Genomic DNA, 19,271 nt, shown 5'->3' on the forward strand with positions numbered 1-19,271 from the left:
CCTCCATTTCCTCAAGCCTTGCGTGGGAAGAAACCGATCAAGAATGCTTCTGAGATTCTTGATGTGCTAAGACAAGTGAAGGTGAATATTCCTTTACTTGATATGATCAAGCAAGTACCCACATATGCAAAGTTTTTGAAGGACTTGTGCACTGTGAAAAGAGGACTCAATGTTACAAAGCAAGCCTTCCTAACCGAGCAAGTGAGTGCTATAATCCAATGCAAGTCTCCAATCAAATACAAAGATCCGGGGTGTTCTACAATCTCAGTCAATATTGGAGGAACCCAAGTGGAGAAAGCATTGCTTGATTTGGGGGCAAGTGTTAACTTGCTTCCATACTCTGTATACAAGGAGCTGGGGTTGGGAGAACTCAAGCCAACATCAATCACCCTATCCTTAGCTGACCGATCAGTGAAAATCCCTAGGGGGGTAATAGAGGATGTATTGGTTCAAGTTGACAAATTCTACTATCCAGTAGATTTTGTGGTGCTTGATACGGATCCCATTGTCAAAGGGATCAACTATGTTCCAATCATCCTTGGAAGACCATTCCTTGCAACATCCAATGCAATCATCAATTGTAGGAATGGGGTCATGCAACTCACTTTTGGGAATATGACATTGGAACTCAACATCTTCCATCTATGTCAAAAGCACATCCATCCTGAAGAAGATGAGGGCCCGGAAGAAGTGTGTATGATAGATACCCTGGTGGAGGAGCATTGTAATCAGAGTATCCTTGATCAGTTTGAAGAGAATTCAGATGAAAGCCATGAAGATCTTGATGATGGGTTAGCTGAACCCATGGGAATGAATGTCGTTATGTCAAACTGGAGACAAAAGCCAGTGATCCTCCCTTTGTTCAAGGATGAGGAAGAGATGAAAGAAGCTAAGGATGCAATCCTTAAGCTTGAATTGAAGACCCTTCCTGCCGAGTTGAAGTATGCTTACTTGGAGGAAGGCAATAAAGCCCCGGTGGTAATTTCTTCTTCTTTAACCGTTTCACAAGAGGACAATCTTCTAAGAATCCTTAGAAAGCACAAGAAGGCCATCGGATGGCAAATTTCTGATTTGAAGGGGATAAGCCCATTGATTTGCACGCACCATATTTATATGGAGGAGGGAGCTAAGCCAACTCGTCAGCCACAGAGAAGATTGAATCCTCATATGCAAGAGGTAGTAAGGGCTGAAGTGTTGAAGCTTCTTCAAGCGGGCATCATTTACCCCATTTCGGATAGCACTTGGGTGAGTCCAACCCAAGTTGTTCCAAAGAAGTCCGGGATAACCGTAGTCAAGGGGGAAAATGGAGATGAAGTGTCCACACACCTCACAACTGGTTGGAGGGTGTGCATTGACTACAGGAAGCTGAACGCAGTAACGAGAAAGGATCACTTCCCTTTACCTTTCATGGATCAAGTCCTTGAAAGAGTATCTGGGCATCCTTTTTATTGCTTCTTGGATGGGTATTCCGGGTATTTTCAAATAGAGATTGCTGTGGAGGACCAGGAGAAGACTACCTTCACTTGTCCATTCGACACCTATGCTTATAGGCGGATGCCTTTTGGATTATGCAACGCTCCTGCTACCTTCCAAAGATGCATGCTTAGCATCTTCAGTGACATGGTTGAACGAATCATGGAAGTCTTCATGGATGACATAACTGTGTATGGGACTTCTTTTGAGGATTGTTTGTCACATCTTGAAGATGTTTTGAAAAGATGCATAGAGAAAGACCTCGTACTCAATTGGGAGAAGTGCCATTTTATGGTAAATCAAGGTATTGTTCTTGGGCACGTAATCTCAAAGAAGGGTATAGAGGTAGATAGAGCTAAGGTGGAACTAATTGTGAAGTTGCCACCTCCCACCAATGTAAAAGGAATAAGGCAATTCCTTGGGCATGCCGGGTTCTATAGGAGGTTTATAAAGGATTTTTCCAAGATTGCCAAACCTCTTTGTGAATTATTGGTGAAGGATGCCAAGTTTGAGTGGGATGATAAATGTCAAAGGAGTTTTGAGCTTCTTAAGCAATTCTTGACATCAGCGCCCATTGTGAGAGCACCAAATTGGGAGTTGCCATTTGAAGTGATGTGTGACTCAAGTGATTATGCTATTGGGGCTGTTTTGGGACAAAGAGAAGATGGAAAACCTTATGTGATCTACTATGCAAGCAAGTCTTTGAATGATGCTCAAAAGAATTACACCACCACTGAGAAGGAATTACTTGCTGTGGTGTATGCTTTGGATAAGTTCAGAGCTTATTTGATAGGGTCTTCCATTGTGGTATTCACGGATCATTCAGCTTTGAAATATTTGCTAACCAAGCAAGATGCCAAGGCTAGGTTGATTAGGTGGATACTTTTGCTTCAAGAGTTCAACCTCCAGATCAGAGATAAGAAAGGTGTTGAGAATGTGGTAGCTGACCACTTGTCAAGGCTCAACATTGCTCATGACACCCATGGACTTCCCATAAATGATGATTTCCCTGAGGAATCCTTGATGCTTGTGGAGGAAGTGCCATGGTTTGCACACATTGCCAATTACTTGGTCACGGGAGAAATACCAAGTGAATGGAGCTCTCAGGACAAGAAGAATTTCTTTGCCAAGGTCCATGCATATTATTGGGAGGAGCCTTTTCTCTTCAAGTATTGTGCGGATCAAATTATAAGGAAGTGTGTGCCTGAACAAGAGAAGCATGGGATCCTATCTCATTGCCATGAGAATGCATGTGGAGGCCACTTTGCCTCACAAAAGACAGCAATGAGAGTTCTTCAATCGGGCTTTTGGTGGCCCTCACTTTTTAAGGATGCCCATGAGGTAAGTAAAGGATGTGATAAGTGCCAAAGACTAGGCAAGCTTTCAAGGAGAAACATGATGCCTTTGAACCCCATCTTGATAGTGGATCTTTTTGATGTTTGGGGAATAGACTTCATGGGACCTTTCCCTATGTCTTTTGGTCACTCCTACATTTTGGTAGGAGTTGATTATGTTTCAAAGTGGGTTGAAGCTATACCCTATAGAACCAATGATCACAAAGTGGTTCTCAAATTCCTAAAAGAAAACATCTTCTCGAGGTTTGGAGTGCCTAAAGCAATCATCAGTGATGGAGGCACTCACTTTTGCAACAAGCCCTTTGAAGCTCTTTTGGCCAAGTACGGAGTTAAGCATAAGGTAGCTACACCTTATCATCCTCAGACGAGTGGCCAAGTAGAGCTAGCCAACCGGGAAATTAAGAACATCTTGATGAAGGTGGTGAACACCAATAGGAAAGATTGGTCTGTTAGGCTCCTTGATTCCCTATGGGCGTATAGGACGGCTTATAAGACTATCCTTGGGATGTCACCATACCGTCTTGTTTATGGCAAAGCTTGCCATTTTCCCGTTGAGATCGAGTTCAAGGCATGGTGGGCCATTAAAAAGCTCAACATGGATTTAACTAAGGTTGGGCTAAAGAGGAGTTTGGATTTAAATGAGCTTGAGGAATTGAGAAATGATGCCTATCTCAACTCAAAAATAGCTAGGGAAAAGCTAAAGAGATGGCATGATCAGTTGGTGACCAAGAAAGAATTTTTCAAGGGACAAAGAGTCTTGCTATATGACTCTAAGCTTCACCTATTTCCGGGAAAGCTCAAATCAAGGTGGGTAGGGCCTTTTGTCATCCACCAAGTACACTCACATGGAGTAATTGAGTTACTCAACTCAAATAGTGCAAAGACCTTCAAGGTAAATGGGCAAAGACTCAAGCCCTACATCGAGCCATTTTCCCGTGACAAGGAGGTACTCATCCTCCATGACCCATCACATCCTTGAGAAAGTGTGGTAAGTTGATGAGCTTAGCATGAAAAGCTAAGTGCTCATCTCTTTTTGTTTTAATTTTAGTATTACATTCTTGTTTACTTTGCATTTTTAATACTTTTGCACATATTTTGTTTAGGTTTCTTAGTTTTGATTTTGTTTTTTTATGTTTTTAATGGAGCTTTGATGTCCAATAGCAGGTACGAAAGCTCACAAGCTCACAAATGTGGAAAGAAAGGTGAAATAGGGGAGAAATATACCTAAGTCCAAGCTTAAAAGCCCATTTCGCAACTCTAAAAGTGAGTTGCGAAATGCACATTTTGGCAAGATGCAAAATGCAACCTCTCGGGATTGTGCACTTTCGCAAGGAGTAACCAGTGCGAAAATTTTCGCAAGTCATTTTTCACCTTGCGAAATTGTTTTCAAAGCAAATATCAAAGTGCAACCTCTCGGGATTGGTTTTTAAGGGGAGTAGCCAGTGCGAAAATTTGGCAAGGTGAATTTTCACCTTGCGAAATTTTTTCTTCATGCTTACCAAGGTTTTGATTCTTTTTAAATTCATTTTCACAGCTATCCTGGACCAGCACTCCGCCATGCTATCTCAGATCCACCATCACCTGGGCATATCACCTCCTCCACCTCAGGAGCCACATCCATGATTGGATATTTCTATCTCCATTTTGTATATGTTTTTTTTCTTTTTTGTATATGTACATGTTTTATATTCTGAGATTGTATGTACCTCATGCTTATATCTTGTACTCAACTCTCTCAGTTTATATAAGCATCATTTTTTGTATCTTATTTCCTCTCTCACGTTTCTTATGGTTTTTGAATCATGTGGATGCACTCACACGCTTTGAATACCACATCACCATAAGGTATATCATTCCTTCCTCGTATTTTTCGATAGAAACATTGGGGACAATGTTCATCTCGGTTGGGGGGAGAGTTGAGGAAGTAAGTATTTCCTATTCTAGTTAGTTATTTTGTTGATTTAGTAGTTTTTGCCCTTTTTCAAAATTTTTTGTTTCATTCTCTATGGTTGTTAAAGATAATTTCTCAAAATAAAATAGGATAAGTCGAGTTTTAACTTAATTACTTAAGTCTTAGAGTTTGTTTTATGCTTTCAAAGTTGATAATCTATTGAAGCCCTCTTTGATTTCGAACTTATTTCTTCCATTTCAAGCTTTACACACACCATGCACATTAGATCCCGGATTTATGATGTAAAACTTTCTCACCCTCTAAGCTTAGGAAAATTTTGACTTGGTTTATTACTTAACCTCTTTTTAATAGTGTTGGGACACCTCAAAAAGACCAATGAGTCTTAGAAAAAGAAAAAGAGAAAAAGAAAAAGGAAAAGAGAAAAAGAAAAAGAAAAAGAGAATAAGCTTCTATTCTTTCCTTGAAACCTAAGCATGATCCGAAGGGGTGGCGAAAGCCTTTAAAACCCGATGCCCTAAACCTTGATTGGTTGGGAGTCGTCGATCCTCTGCTTGCTACATAGGTGAATTGGTTAAGTTTAGTGAGTAAAAAGAATTGTGAATAAGAAGGTGCGTTCCTAACCTATTAAGAGTTGGTTAATTTTGCCAATGTCCGAGAAAAGCTTAGGTTGGGGGGAGAGGATAGTTGTGCATACTATATCCGGAAGCTAATCTCATTAACACTTAGCTCATTATGGAAGAGTTTGATCCGGAACCTTGAGAGTAGAGATTCTTTTGATACTTAATTGCATAATCTCCACTCTTTGTACTTTTTGTTTAAGTTTTAGCTTTGACAACTCCTATTGCATTTTGAATCTTCGTATCTTTAGTTCACCATGTGAGATGTGTTTTGATATCAGTTATGCCACTCAATTATTTTTTGGAGTGATTTGCATGATCCCTTTTATGTATATTATTATAGTTTACTTAGTTTTTATCTCCTCCATTGCTAAGGGACTAGCAATGAGTCGGTTGGGGGGTGTGATTACTACCAAAAAGTGCTATTTTGTAGACCTAATTATAATGGTTTTAAGCACCTTTGAGTAGTAATCATATTCATTTAACCCAATTAATTCATTAAGGTCCTTAGTAATTGGTTTTAACCTTTTTGTGGCAAAGTTGACATGTTTTTATCAGCTTATGAATCGATTCAAGCATGCCAATTGATGGAGGAGCTACTTGGGCGAGTTAAGCAAGGATTTTGTACGTTTATAGGCTTGAATTTCAAGTGGAAACACGAGCACAAGCAATGGAGAAGAGGAAAACAGAGTGAAGAAAACAGAGTGAAGAAAACAGCTGCAGTCTTCCTTTGAACTTTTGGAGCACTTCCCGAAGTCCATTTTTTTCATGCTATATACCATTTGAAAGCTTAGGAAGTCAAGAATCCAACGCTTCAAACCGTGTATGATTTGGATCTGAAATGAGGAAGATATGGCCTTTGGAAGGAAACTGCATCATGTCAAATGACCAATTTCGCAAGGAGATTTTCTTCATGGTGCGAAATTTTGCCACTTCGCACCATGAAGAAACACCTTGCGAAAATTTCGCAAGGAGGATTTAGGCACATTGCGAAATTCCTTTGAATCCCCTGTTTTGAGACGTTGTTGATGTTATTCCACTACCGGTTCTCCAAGATATTTTGCTTGATTTTTAGCTTTGTAAATACCTATTTTACCCTTGTAATCAACCAATGAATAGGTTGCTTTTGTAATAGCTCTTGTAATTTAGCTTGTTATTGTCTTTAAATAGAGGTGAAGAGCCTCAGACAATCATCATCTAATCTTGTAACCTGTAACTTTATAAGTTATAAGATCACTTTTGTTCATACGTTTCTTTTCTCTTTTCTTTCTCATTTTCTTAGTAGCCAAACATCCTTGGAGGATGAAATCCCCAAGGATGAGAGGCTAAAACCTTTTAGTTTCTTGAAGTAATGGATGTCATGTGAAGCTCCCGTGTCAGGATGGAGATTTCCAAGCCATGAATGTAAGTAGCTGAGCGTCATAAATGTTTTCATTCAAAGTAAAGCTTTTAATCCCTCCGACTTGCTTTGAATGACCAATACTTGATAACCTTTTGGTCTCAGTGGATTCTTATTGTTAGATCCACTGATGTTCATTAGTTATCCCCTACGAGCCATTGTATTGCAAGTCGAGGAGATGACCTATATCATTAAAAGAGCATTTATGAGGTTCAACTACCCTTTTTGTAAGTTTTCAAGGACTAAAACTCAGTTGTTAAACTCATACCGGTTCGGGAAGTAAGCATCATCTTAGTTGCTTCCCCAACTCGAGGTGAAAAGTCCCAAAATCTCCATTTTTACATAGTGAGTTAAGCATGGCTATCCAAAGCTTTGAGAAACTTCTTTTTCCATCTTTTAACCTATTTTCATGTTAGTTTAGTTTACACGCCTTCATCTTTATATGTTTTCATCTTAACTTAATTTTTATTAAGAAAAGTTCACTCCATCCTCCGAACTTCACCAGTTAAAGTAAAAACCCTTCCCAGTGTTCGATCCTAGAGCCACTATGCTATAGTAGCTTTGCTACTTTAGTGTAAGGACGTTAGGTATAAATTTTGTTGATACCCTTACATGCCAAGCTACCAAGAGTCGGGTTATCAGCAGATAATTGTTGAAGATGGTATAAACCAGATTGAACTTCAGCAAGCCCAATCATCCTCCATTTATTGAGGTCCTGCAAGATACATTTGGATTGAAGAAAAAATAATCCAATTGAATTATCTTTAGTTAATCTTGATGCAGAAACAAGATTGATATTGAAAGATGGAACATAAAAAGCATTGTGTAAAGTAATATCAGGTGAGAATTTTACAGATCCAGTGAAGATAATTGGAACTGTTTGTCCATTTGGTAAATGAACTTTGGAAGATGTTTTAGGTAAAACAATCGAGTCAAATAGAAGGGGAGAACAGATCATATGATCTGTTGCTCTTGTATCAAGAATCCAAGTAAATTGGTTCTTTGATGAAGAAACTGTATTGCAGAAGAAGGAATTACTTGAGGTGGATGCAACATTGGCAATTGCATTAGAATTTGTGTTTGAGCTGGAAAGGCTGTTTGCTAGAGTAAGCAGATTTTGGATTTGTTCTTGAGAAAAAATCATGTTGGAATTACTTGAATTTTGCTCCAAAACATTAGTATTATTTGTAGTGGGCAATCTTTGAAAATTTTTGGCTACAGTTGGTGTAGAGTTGAATCTTTTTCCTCTTGGTCTTTTCCATCCAGGAGGATATCCAATTAGCTGAAAACATTTATCAACTAAGTGACCCAAATAACCACAATGAGAGAAAATTGCATCAGAATTTCCTTTCTGCTTTGTGAATTGAGTATTACTTGTTGAAACGGTTCTTGATGATTGTTCAGCAACCATTGCTTGTGAATCAATGGAAATGCCAACTGCATTAGTTAATGATCTTTGACTCTCTTCTTGTAAAAGTAGGGAGAAAACTCTGCTCATAGATGGTAAAGGAGATTGTAGTAGCAATTGACTTCTAATTGCTGAATAAAAATCGTGAAGCCTCACAAGAAATTTCATTACATAGTCTGATTGCTGTCTATCAGTCAAGTCCTTCAAAATATTACAAGAACAATGATTAAGGTTCCCACATCTGCAACTGGGAATAGGACGGTAGCTAATGTATTCATCCCATAAAGCCTTGAATTCACTGAAATATTTAGTGATAGATTTCGAATTTTGAGAAATGGAACTTAAGGATTTTTCTAGGGAGAAAACCCTTGGTCCATCACTTCTGAGATATCTGATTTTCAGCTCCTCCCAGATATCAAAAGCATTTGTGAAATAGAGAAGACTACCACGGATTTCTTTGGCAATTGAATTCATTAGCCAAGACAGGACAAGATTATTGGCTCTTAGCCAAGCAACACGAAGATGAGGATCATTAGTGATCGATTGAACCAGAGAACCATTAACAAATGCAATTTTATTTTTCATTGTTAGAGCAATTGACATAGATCGACTCTATGCAATATAATTCTCACCAGTGAATATCTCGGAAACCAGAAGTGCACCAGGATTATCAGATGGATGTAAGTAATAGCAGTTGGATGAATCATCTGAAAGATTCTGTATAGGTCCATTTGATGAATGAGAGTTAGCCATAGAAGCATTTTCTTCCTTAGTCATTGTGAAGTAACAATCGACCAGGAAAGATGAAGAAGAATCAAGAAAGATCAAGAGCAACGGAAAATATCAAGCTCTGATACCATGTGAAGATATGCAAAATTGCAAAGGAAAATAGAGGAGAAAACAGAGGAGCACTTAAACGTGTATTGAAACAAAAATTCTCCTTACATTCAGATGAAATAAAAATGTACAGGTGAGGTCTATTTATACACTTGAAATGGATCAATAAAGCTGTTAAGTATTGACAATTGGCAAAACTAATTTAACTGACATTAGTTAGATGAATTCTGTTTGGCTACTTGTGATTTTAACTCTAATTCATCTATCAGATTTTGGATATTCCAACAAAAGGCATCAACACTTTCATTGATGATGACAAACTTGAGAGAGGCCAAGTCATATCCCCGGCGCTTGTTGCAGCTATTGAAAACTCCAAGTTTTCTATCATTGTTTTGTCAGAAAACTACGCATCTTCTAGATGGTGCTTGGAGGAGCTGGTGAAAATACTAGAGTGCAAAGAATCCATGGGACAAAGGGTTCTCCCTATTTTCTATAACGTGGATCCCTCATATGTGAGAAAACACATGGGAAATTTGGAGAAACATTGGCTAAACATGAAGAGAATTTCAAGGAGAATATGGAAAGGGTGCAGATTTGGAGGGATGCTCTCACTCAAGTTGCCAATTTATCGGGATGGGATTCGTAGAATAAGTAATTTTCTAAGCTTAGCCCCTTTTTTATTTCCCCCCTTATTTTTTTAAACATTATTCTTATCATTAAAATTTCTCAAGGAAATACTATGATTGTTGATAGCATGTTAATATTCTCCATTGAAATTTAGATTTTCATTGCTGAATTGTTAAACAAGACCTTTTGGGTTAAGTTTTTTCTGTTGAACTCATTGTAAAATATTTTTAAATTAGAATTCTAAGATTTAGATACTTAAGAGCTGACATGGGAGAAGCTCATTTTTATTTTTTTACTTTTTTTTTTTTACTTTTTTTCATGTAAAATTAATCAAAATGACCATGATAAGATAACCATGAAAGCATTAATTACAACACCAAACATATAAATAATCACCCTGCTAGTGCTAGTTCATGTATGATTACCTTTTCATAATTTTATTTTCCATATATATAATATGGTGATTAGGACTAACACTAATTTGTTTTGCCTTCCAATATCATTCATTCAATAGTTGCAAGGTTTGGGAATGGGTATGTGGTAATTAGTGAATCACATATCTAAAATAATGCATTATCAAACTTACTACTCTTTGTTCTTAATCATGGCAGGAAGAGGTTATGCTTATTGAGGAAATTGTCTCCAGCATTTTGAATGATATAATTCATATACCATCAAGTGATGTTGAGGACCTAGTGGGGATAGATTCTTCCATACGTGAAATGGAATCACTATTATGTATGGAGTCAACTGTTGTTCGAATGATAGGAATTTGGGGAAAAGACAACCCTTGCAAGAGCAATTTATGATAGAATTTTCAATCAATTTGAAGGTTGCATATTTTTTGAAAATGTTGGAGAAGATTTGAAAAGACAAGGTATTGATGGCTTACAAGAGAAATTTCTTTCAAAAATATTAGGATGTAAAAATCTAAGTTTAACTGGACGCACTTTAACAAAGGCAAGATTCTACTCCCGAAAAGTCCTCCTTGTCCTTGATGATGTAAATGATTCAATAATATTAGAAAAGTTAGTTCCACAATGTGATTGGTTTAGTCTTGGAAGTAGAATCATTATAACAAGTAGGAATAAAGACTTGTTAAGCATGCATGGAGTAAAGGAAACATACAAGGTCCAGAAATTAGAGGGCAATAAAGCTATGAAGCTCTTCAGTCGTTATGCATTTAAACGAGACCATCCCATAGAGGATTTTATGGAGCTATCTAAAGACGTACTAGTGTATACTCAAGGTCTTCCATTAGCTCTTAAAGTTTTAGGCTCTCTTTTGTTTGGTAGGAGCAAGCATGAATGGGAAGGTGAATTGGATAAACTGAAAAGAATTCCTAATATAGAGATTCAGAGAGTGCTTCAAATAAGCTATGATTTTCTAAATGACAATGAAAAGGATATATTCCTAGATATTGCTTATTTCTTTTTGTGGGAGGACAATGATTATGTTACAAAAATCTTAGATAGTTGCAACTTTTTCCCAATTAGTGGAATAAAAGCCCTCATAAATAAGTCTCTCACAACTATTTCTGATAACAAGCTAAGATGCATGATTTACTACAAGAAATGGGTAGAGAGGTTGTTCGCAAAAAGTCCCCTAAAATGCTTGGCAAATGGAGTAGGTTGTGGAATCATGAGGACATTTCTTATGTGTTGAAAAAAAATATGGTAAGAGCAAAACACATAAATTTTCCTTTTTCACATACAAATTTAAGATGAAAAACTATCACTTCTGTTAAAGCAGTACTTGTGGATCATATAAAATTTTTTATGCATTTTATATGCTTTTCAATTAATCTCTATACTTGGTTTTTAGGGAACAAAAGAAGTTGAAGGCATATTCCTCAACTTGTCTCATTTGGAAGAGAAACTAGAATTCACAACTCAAGCCTTTGTGAGGATGAATAGACTTCAATTACTTAAAGTCTATAAAGATGACATTTCAAGAACCTTCCAAGACACCTCCAAAAAGGCAAATTGTGAAGTGCACTTTTCCCAAGACATTAAATTTCATTATGATGACTTAAGATTACTATATTTCCATGGATACCCATTAAATTCATTGCCCATTGATTTAAATCCAAAGAATCTTTTTGACCTCAGCATGCCTTATAGCCACGTTAAACAATTGTGGGACGGAATCAAGGTATTATTATAATTTATCAATGTTATTATCTTTATATAGTATGCAAACATTCATGAAAGTTAATTTTTGAATCACTTTTCTTTTTGGCAGGTTCTAAAAAAATTAAAATTCATGAATCTCAGTCACTCTAGATATCTACGAGAAACCCCGGATTTCTCTGGGGTCATCAACCTTGAACAGTTAGTTCTTGAAGGTTGTATATCTTTGCGTGAGGTTCATCCTTCTCTTGTAGTTCTGAACAAACTCAAATTCCTGAGTTTGAAGAACTGCATAATGCTGAAGAGTCTTCCAAGCAACATTTATAATCTAAAATCTCTCGAAACCTTTGATGTTTCTGGTTGCTCAGATTGTGTGAACTTAAAGTGGCTAAAGGAGCTCTATGCAGACAAAGGAACACCATCTGCCTCACACTTGATGCCAAGGAGTTCAAATTCCATTTGTTTCATGTTGCCTCCTTTCCCAGTTTTGTGTTCCTTAACAAAACTAAACCTAACAAACTGCTTTATATCAGATGGCGCAAATCTCGGTAATCTTGGCTTCTTATCTTCGCTGAAATCCTTAAATTTGAGCGGAAACCTCTTTGTTACTTTGCCTTCAAGCATCAACCAACTTTCTCAACTGAAATGGCTGGGGTTGGAAAATTGCAAAAGACTTAAAACACTGCGGGAGCTTCCATCAAGCATAGAAGAGATCAATGCACATAATTGCACATCATTAACCACACTTAGCTCTGGCTTCAAACTGAAGGGGGATCCCTTGTTGCCCCCTCTTGAGCCTGCTTCCCCAGAGCTAGAAACCAGTATTCCAGAGTTGTTAAAAGCTGCATTCAGCCTTGTTATTCCTGGGAGAAGAATACCAGATTGGATCAGGAATCAGGACTGCAGTAGTGAAATAGAATTAGAGCTACCTCCAAGTTGGTTTAATTCCAATGTCCTGGCTTTTGCTTTTGCTGTAGTCTATAATTTCCCTCTTCCTCTCAGTCCCAGGAGTAGTGGTTGGGTTAGTGCAGACTGCAACTTCTATTCCCATCACAGTTCTTGGCACTATGCTGTCTATCCTCAGACTACTCTAAGGGGAGGATTGGAGTCAGATCATTTGTGACTGCTTTGTGTACCATTTCCCTCTTCTATCAATTTTGATGAAGTGATTCGAATTAAGGCTTCATTTGACATTTTACTCCGAATAGGAGTTTGTGCAATTAAGAAGTGTGGGATTGATCTAGTGTACAGGAATGAAGAGGTGAATGGCAACAATATAACAATGATCCAATACATCTCTCCTCCTCCTAATTCAACTCTTCTCCTTGAAGAAATCCATGAGGGGGATTCCAGTGGAAATGGGTGGTCTTATGATGGCTCAGAATCAGAGAATTCTGACTACTATAGTTGTGATGGGGAAACCAGTGAAAGTGGGTGGTGGTGTGATGATTTAGAATGAGAGATGCAGCCAGAGAAACGCTTGAAATGGAGCTCTAATCAGGACAATGAGGATTCAAGTGGTGAATGACAATAATCTAACACTAACCTAATTCAACTTTTATCTGTCCTCACAATTCAACTCTCCTCCTTGAAGCCCTAACACATTTGGAGGACCCACACATACAATGATAGAGGCAAAGGCCAAATCAATTCAATTATGGTATTGCTTCTTGCCTCTCCGTTTTGGATCACACCATATCTTGGTATGTAACATTGTTTCTCAGCACGTACGAGTCTGTAGTATGAATAAAAGAATATGCCATACCACTGCTTGATATAGGTTTTGCTTTTAATATTTAATTAAATTGTATATGTGATTAATTAATATATATAAAGGATCTAATTGATGATGTAGGTCTGCAGCCAATTAATCTCATGTTTGTGGTTTCTTCATTGGTGATTTAAGTTAGCATATTCTTGGAGAGTACATATCATCAATCCTAAAGGAGCCCAATGGGATTTACTTCTGTTTGGGTAATTAGTTAAAGACTAGCTATTACTGGTTCATTTAAGAATGGGCTGGCTCAAAATGAATTTATGTAAAACCAATCAAGTAGCAAAATGGATAGTTTGGAACAGTTTACTTAGTGTCTAAGACATGTTTATGATTAATTTGAGGGATACTCGAGCTTTTGGTGAGAGTCAAATCTGAGCTTTATTAATTAAGTTCTTTGTCTTGGTTTAATTCAAATTTAATTTTTAGGTCTTGATAGATCTGGCCATTCCATTCTAGGTTTAGCATTTGATTAATGTTTGATTTTATTGAGCATTCCTGGAGCTTGCATCATCTGTAAAAGGAATAGATGCATACAAGTTGCGCATAATCAGAAACATTTTCAAGTTCATCAATGAATACATCTCAGTTTGTATTCAGATTTGCTAACTGCTCAAACTGAATTGATGCAGCAAAATAGTGGATGCTACAGTAATACAAGGGAGTCCTGGTAATCTATTTTGTGAATTCAAGTCGATATGATGAGATCTTCATTCCCTGAAGCCAGTTACTTCATCATATTTGTTAAGCTGATGGTCACTTGTCGTTGGAGGATGAACCTGGTGACAGTTGTAATAGATGTCTTTAAGTGGCTGAGTAAGTTGAGAAGCACTGAAGCCTCGTTGAATATAGATGGCATACCTGACCAAGTAACCAAACAGAGGGAACAAATTCATTCAAGAATGGCATTAGCGTCTCCACCCTTTATTCTGTTGGTATCCATTGTGAATCTCTCAACTTCGTGGTAAGTTACTAATTGGAAATATTAATTCGTCATTCCATACACTTTTGATAAAACTATGGAGGATTTGAACTCAAATGGAGTTTGCTTTTGGTGTGACAAGTGGAGTAGCTGCCACAAGTTCATATGGACTAAACCTATGGTATGTACTTTGGCTAGGATTTTCAGTAGGAATAGGTACCATGACACAGTTGCTTGGCCTGAGATAATTCAAACCAAGCTCTCTTTGGGCTTGAATTTGTGTTGGTTTTGGTTAAAGTTCTTAGCTTAGATGTTGTATGGCTTGATTTCCAAAAAATAGCCTGACATATAATTATATCTGCAGACATCCTATGAATACTTATACATTTGTGCTGCGCGTTGAATTCATTAATTTAGTATGAACTACATAGCTTCTAAAAAGGATTTTAACCCTGTTCAGCCATCCGTGTCCTTTTTGAAGATCTCAACCAATCAGTCTGAGAAGATACCATATTCCAGAAAAGGCTTGATGATTTCTACCATGGATAACCCAGCGTAAGTTGTTTCTCTAGTAATGACTCAGACACTTGCAACCTTGAGATGTAGCCAAAGTTTACGATTTCTAACTGTTTCAATGCTGCATACTGAGTTTCTTCATTCTGGTCATGACTGAAGCCGTAACACATTCAAAGGACCCACTGATACCATGATAGACCTAAAGGGCATGCAAATCAATTCAAGAATAACATTAGCTTCTTGGTTCCTGTTCATTTATACCATTTGGTTTCTTGGGATGTCATTATTTTTCTTACTTAATGATATGTTGTTTGTTGCTTATTGTAAGTGTTTAGCTAGGTTGGAAATTTTGGACAGAATTCCTAAATATCTCCTAACTCGATTTTTCCAATCCTTCTTCGAACTACTTGCCTAATGAAGATTAAGTTATTGAATTTGTCAAAAAACCAAAGTATGTAGTTGAGGTTGAAGTTGGATGGAATTGAATCAACCATATTATTTAAATATTGTTTTTCTTAAAATATTTTTGAAGGAGAATTTTTTTAAGTTAGGAAGGCTTGCAAAGCTTTTTTTTTTACTAAGTGTTCAAAATACCCTATTCTAGGATTGATCCAACTTCAGGTCGGATCGATCCAGGTTGCACTTTCTTGATGAAATCTCATCAATTGGATTAAGGGTTTCCTTCATTTAAAAGCCTAAAATTGCTTCTTGTGCTATAGAGAAAGACACAGCAACAACCATCTTTTTTGGTTCTCTTCTCCTTTCCTAATTTAGGGTGTTTGGTTGCCAAGACAATCCAACTTTCCTATTGTTTTCCAAATTGTTTTCAATGAATTTTTTTGAGAAAAAGATGGGTTGATTCTTCATTCGTTCATCTCTCAATTTTGAAACTATTGGGTTTGGGTAAAAACCCATTTTCTTCTTGTGTAGATTCAAGAAGAGGCCGCGATTGAGCTTGGTGTGGACTCCAGGTGTGTTCCAAAAGAAGAAGGTAAGAAGCTAAAATTGAAAGGTGTTAGTCAAGTGGCTTGAAAAGGATTGGTAGGTTTGAACTAGGTAAAACCTTGTATTCAGTTTTTGTTTTTCATAGTGGACATTTTCGATCAGGGTGTAAAAATCAAAGTAAAAAATTCCGCACTTCTATAAAGGCAAGACTTCTGGGTTTAACATGGAGCACTACGATAAAGGCAAGACTTCGTGCTGAACAAGTCCTTATTGTTCTTCATTACGGGAATGATTCAATAGTCAGCAGCAATACCAATGCCTCCATGTTGATTTTAGTAGTAGGTTCTTGGAATCTCCTGTATGTGCTGTTTTTGAAGTCCTGTGAGGATGTGTTCCATGACAGCCCTGTTACTATATTTTGTGAATTGAAGTTGAGTGATCTTCGTTCCTGTGAAGTTGGCTGCTTCGGCAATCCCCTGAACTGGGGTGATGGAGTGGTGAGGGTGATCATTCCAGCGGAAGTTGAAGGAGAAGAAGCAGGAAAGGGAAAACCCTAAGAATGGAAGATTTTGAAGATAGGAGGTGATCGATAAGGACTGACTCTCACCGCCTGCCAAGGAGCTGAAGCTTTTGAATTAAAAGGTGTTTTCTTGTAATATAATAGTATATTCTTGGACTGATTTAAATGCTCTATTTTGATTTCATCTGCACGGTTCTAATCAATGTTAAAAACTTGAATATTGTTTTATTCTATAATTAGCTTCTTTTATTTATGATCATATTCACTTAAGTACTACTTTATTCGTTTATTCATGATCACATATTAGTATTCATAAGATTGAAAGGATCCACTTCATAGTTTTATTAGTATAATGAAAGTCACATTGTTCTCCCATGTCTTGAAAAATCATTTGTAGTACTTCCTAAAAAAGCACTTGATAGATGATTATCTGAAAAATACTTCCACTAAAAGCGCTTCAAATAAAAATACTATTAACCGAACTTCACATGAATTTGTGGTTCTTTGGGAAAATATATCCATGTATATCGGAACAAACATAATTATGTTGCATATTAAAAGAAAGACATGTTTCCACAATAGTGGAGAAGAAAGGAAAAGTAGTTTATATTTTCCTAAAGGATTCATGTGAGCAAGTTGTCCACCAAACCTTATAAAAAATGGTTAAAATAAAAGTCACCTAAGAAAAATAGTTTATTTCTAAATATGTTTTCATGAGTAAAAGTAGCTTGTATTTTCCTAAAAGATGCATATGTGAGCAAGTTGTCCATTCAACCTTATAAAAAATTGTTAAAATAGAAGTAGCTTATTTCAAAAGATGCCTTCACGAGGAAAAGTAGTTTGTTTTTACCTAAAAGATCCTTAAAATAAAAAATCCTCCACGAAGTTGCTTCTCACCTATCGGGCAACCTCCTCTTGTCTTGTTTTAGTTGTTTCAAGCTCTTGTTAGAAGATTATTAAAATTATCTTTCTTTTATATTGTTGCTCATGAATGGAACCTACCAAAAGACTTGTACGTGGATGATATATTTGTTGTTTTAGTATTTCTTTTTAATGACAAAGCATTTTCGCAAACCTTGGAATTGATCGAGCTAGCCTAAGGCTATCCTAGTATGAAGTCTAAAAAATTTGAAACAAGCACAAATTCTACTTTAACCCAAGGTTGGTTAGGGAATGCTTGGGTCCTTGTTTTGACCATTTACGACCTTCAAAAAACAAATTTGATATCATTCATTTCAATTCCTCATGTCCTTGTTTTTACTCTCACTATTTTTTACCAACCCTACTATATATATACCCAAGTTGAAAAAGTCCAAACTAACCTGCTATTGACCTAGGTATCTTTTCAAAATATTGGTCTTTATTGTTCATTCTATAATTATTAAGGAAAATAATTAAAAATATGTACAAAATCAAAATCAATCATGACAGAATAGAAATTATAAAGAAGATGTACACAATCAAATGCATAATGAAAAAAAAAACTCACTCCAATTTGCATTTTCAAAAATAGGTTAATTCCATTCACCTCATCCAAAGTTTTCACTAAATACACCTAACCTCTATTGATTTGAAATTTCATCAAGTTTTCATAAATTGGCACCCTCTCCACGTTCCTCAAGTTTCTTCATGTTTAGCCAATGCTTCTCCAAAATTTCCTTTTGTGATATCTTATATGTGAGGGATCCACATTGTAGAAAATTGGGAGAACCCTCTGGCCCTTGGTTCTTATGCACTCTAGAATCTTCACCAGCTCCTCCAAACACCACCTGGAAGAAGCATAATTTTCTGACAAAACAATGACAGAAAACTTGGAGTTTTCAATAGCCGCAACAAGCGTAGAAGCTATGACATCGCCCCTCTCAAGCTTGTCATTGTCGATGAAAGTGTTGATTCCTTTGGTGCATAGCTCCTTATAGAGATGGGTAGTGAAGCTATTGCAGGTGTCTTCTCCTCTAAAGCTCCGGAAACATATCATGACTATCGGAATTTTTGAGTTGTGTATTAATGGTGTTACTGACAAGTTAATTTTTGAAGTTTGATGGATGTTGGGTTATTGTTGCTGGTTTATGCTTTCAATTTGCCATGGATATCTATACCTACATACTTACATTCAGTTCATAAATGCAGTTTCTTCTTTTATTCTACTGAAAGGTTGCAATCTTATATGTAGTTCTAAGTGTGGTTGTGAGTTTAGACCAGCCATGATTCAAATTATTTGTTACTTTCTTTTCAGGGAACACACTATCCAAACTATTTTCGTAACTTCAAAAATATGAGTAAAATTGGGCTACAGCCAATAAAACTGAATGAATTTCTCAAATTAAATTAGTAAACAAGCTTATAAAGTCATCTTCATAGAGAGTAGATGACAATTGGAGACTCTTCATTCTCAAAGTTTTTGAACATCATGAAAAATTATTCTTGGAAAATCACTAGTGGAATGCGATGACCAGGTCAAATGCTCACTACCAATCAAATAAAAAATTCAGGAACCAAAAATACAAATTCTACTTTGATAATTATTTTATCAAAAGCATTAAAATCAATACCAGCAGGGTTCGAATCATTGTAACAATATGTTAAAGAAGGATATACTCAGATAAATGGTGACAAATAGTTTAATGATATATGCATTGTATAAAAGTCTTAATAAGTTTCTACCTTAATCACATAAAAGAAACCAACTAGCTTCATAAATAACATCAGACAAGTATATAAAATAATTCATAAGAAAGCAAGATTCCAAGCTCCTGGAATCGCTGCATTTGCAAAGGAGTTGCTCTGCAGAAAGCAAGAAAATTATCTCCCTCCATGGAAATTCTGATTCTGGC

General features: G+C 36.7%; 1 protein-coding gene across 2 annotated transcripts; it reads left to right on the plus strand.

Annotated features, from left to right (window-relative positions):
• The first annotated feature begins 10,414 nt into the window (after positions 1–10,414).
• On the plus strand, positions 10,415–16,667 carry LOC109123642 (disease resistance-like protein DSC1). 2 transcript variants are annotated; one of them, XR_009467437.1, is made up of 4 exons: positions 10,415–11,304; positions 11,453–11,782; positions 11,873–14,637; positions 14,917–16,667. XR_009467437.1 is itself a non-coding variant. In XM_059742146.1 (3 exons), exons 1-3 carry the CDS (start codon positions 11,182–11,184, stop codon positions 12,881–12,883), a joined length of 1,464 nt encoding a protein of 487 aa, XP_059598129.1. In that variant the 5' UTR covers positions 10,415–11,181; the 3' UTR covers positions 12,884–16,667. The 2 variants fall into 2 exon arrangements, 1 of the variants encoding a protein (XP_059598129.1); XM_059742146.1 differs by having other exon boundaries at positions 11,873–16,667.
• The last annotated feature ends 2,604 nt before the right edge of the window (positions 16,668–19,271 follow it).

Source organism: Vitis vinifera, chromosome 13, assembly GCF_030704535.1.
Source record: "Vitis vinifera cultivar Pinot Noir 40024 chromosome 13, ASM3070453v1".
NCBI lineage: Eukaryota > Viridiplantae > Streptophyta > Magnoliopsida > Vitales > Vitaceae > Vitis > Vitis vinifera.

Coding starts and splice junctions, on each gene's coding strand:
- LOC109123642 (XM_059742146.1), top strand. CDS start 11,182: ATGCATGATTTACTACAAGAAATGGGTAGAGAGGTTGTTCGCAAAAAG. Junction 11,305..11,452: donor ATGTGTTGAAAAAAAATATG/GTAAGAGCAAAA, acceptor CTTGGTTTTTAG/GGAACAAAAGAAGTTGAAGG. Junction 11,783..11,872: donor AATTGTGGGACGGAATCAAG/GTATTATTATAA, acceptor TCTTTTTGGCAG/GTTCTAAAAAAATTAAAATT.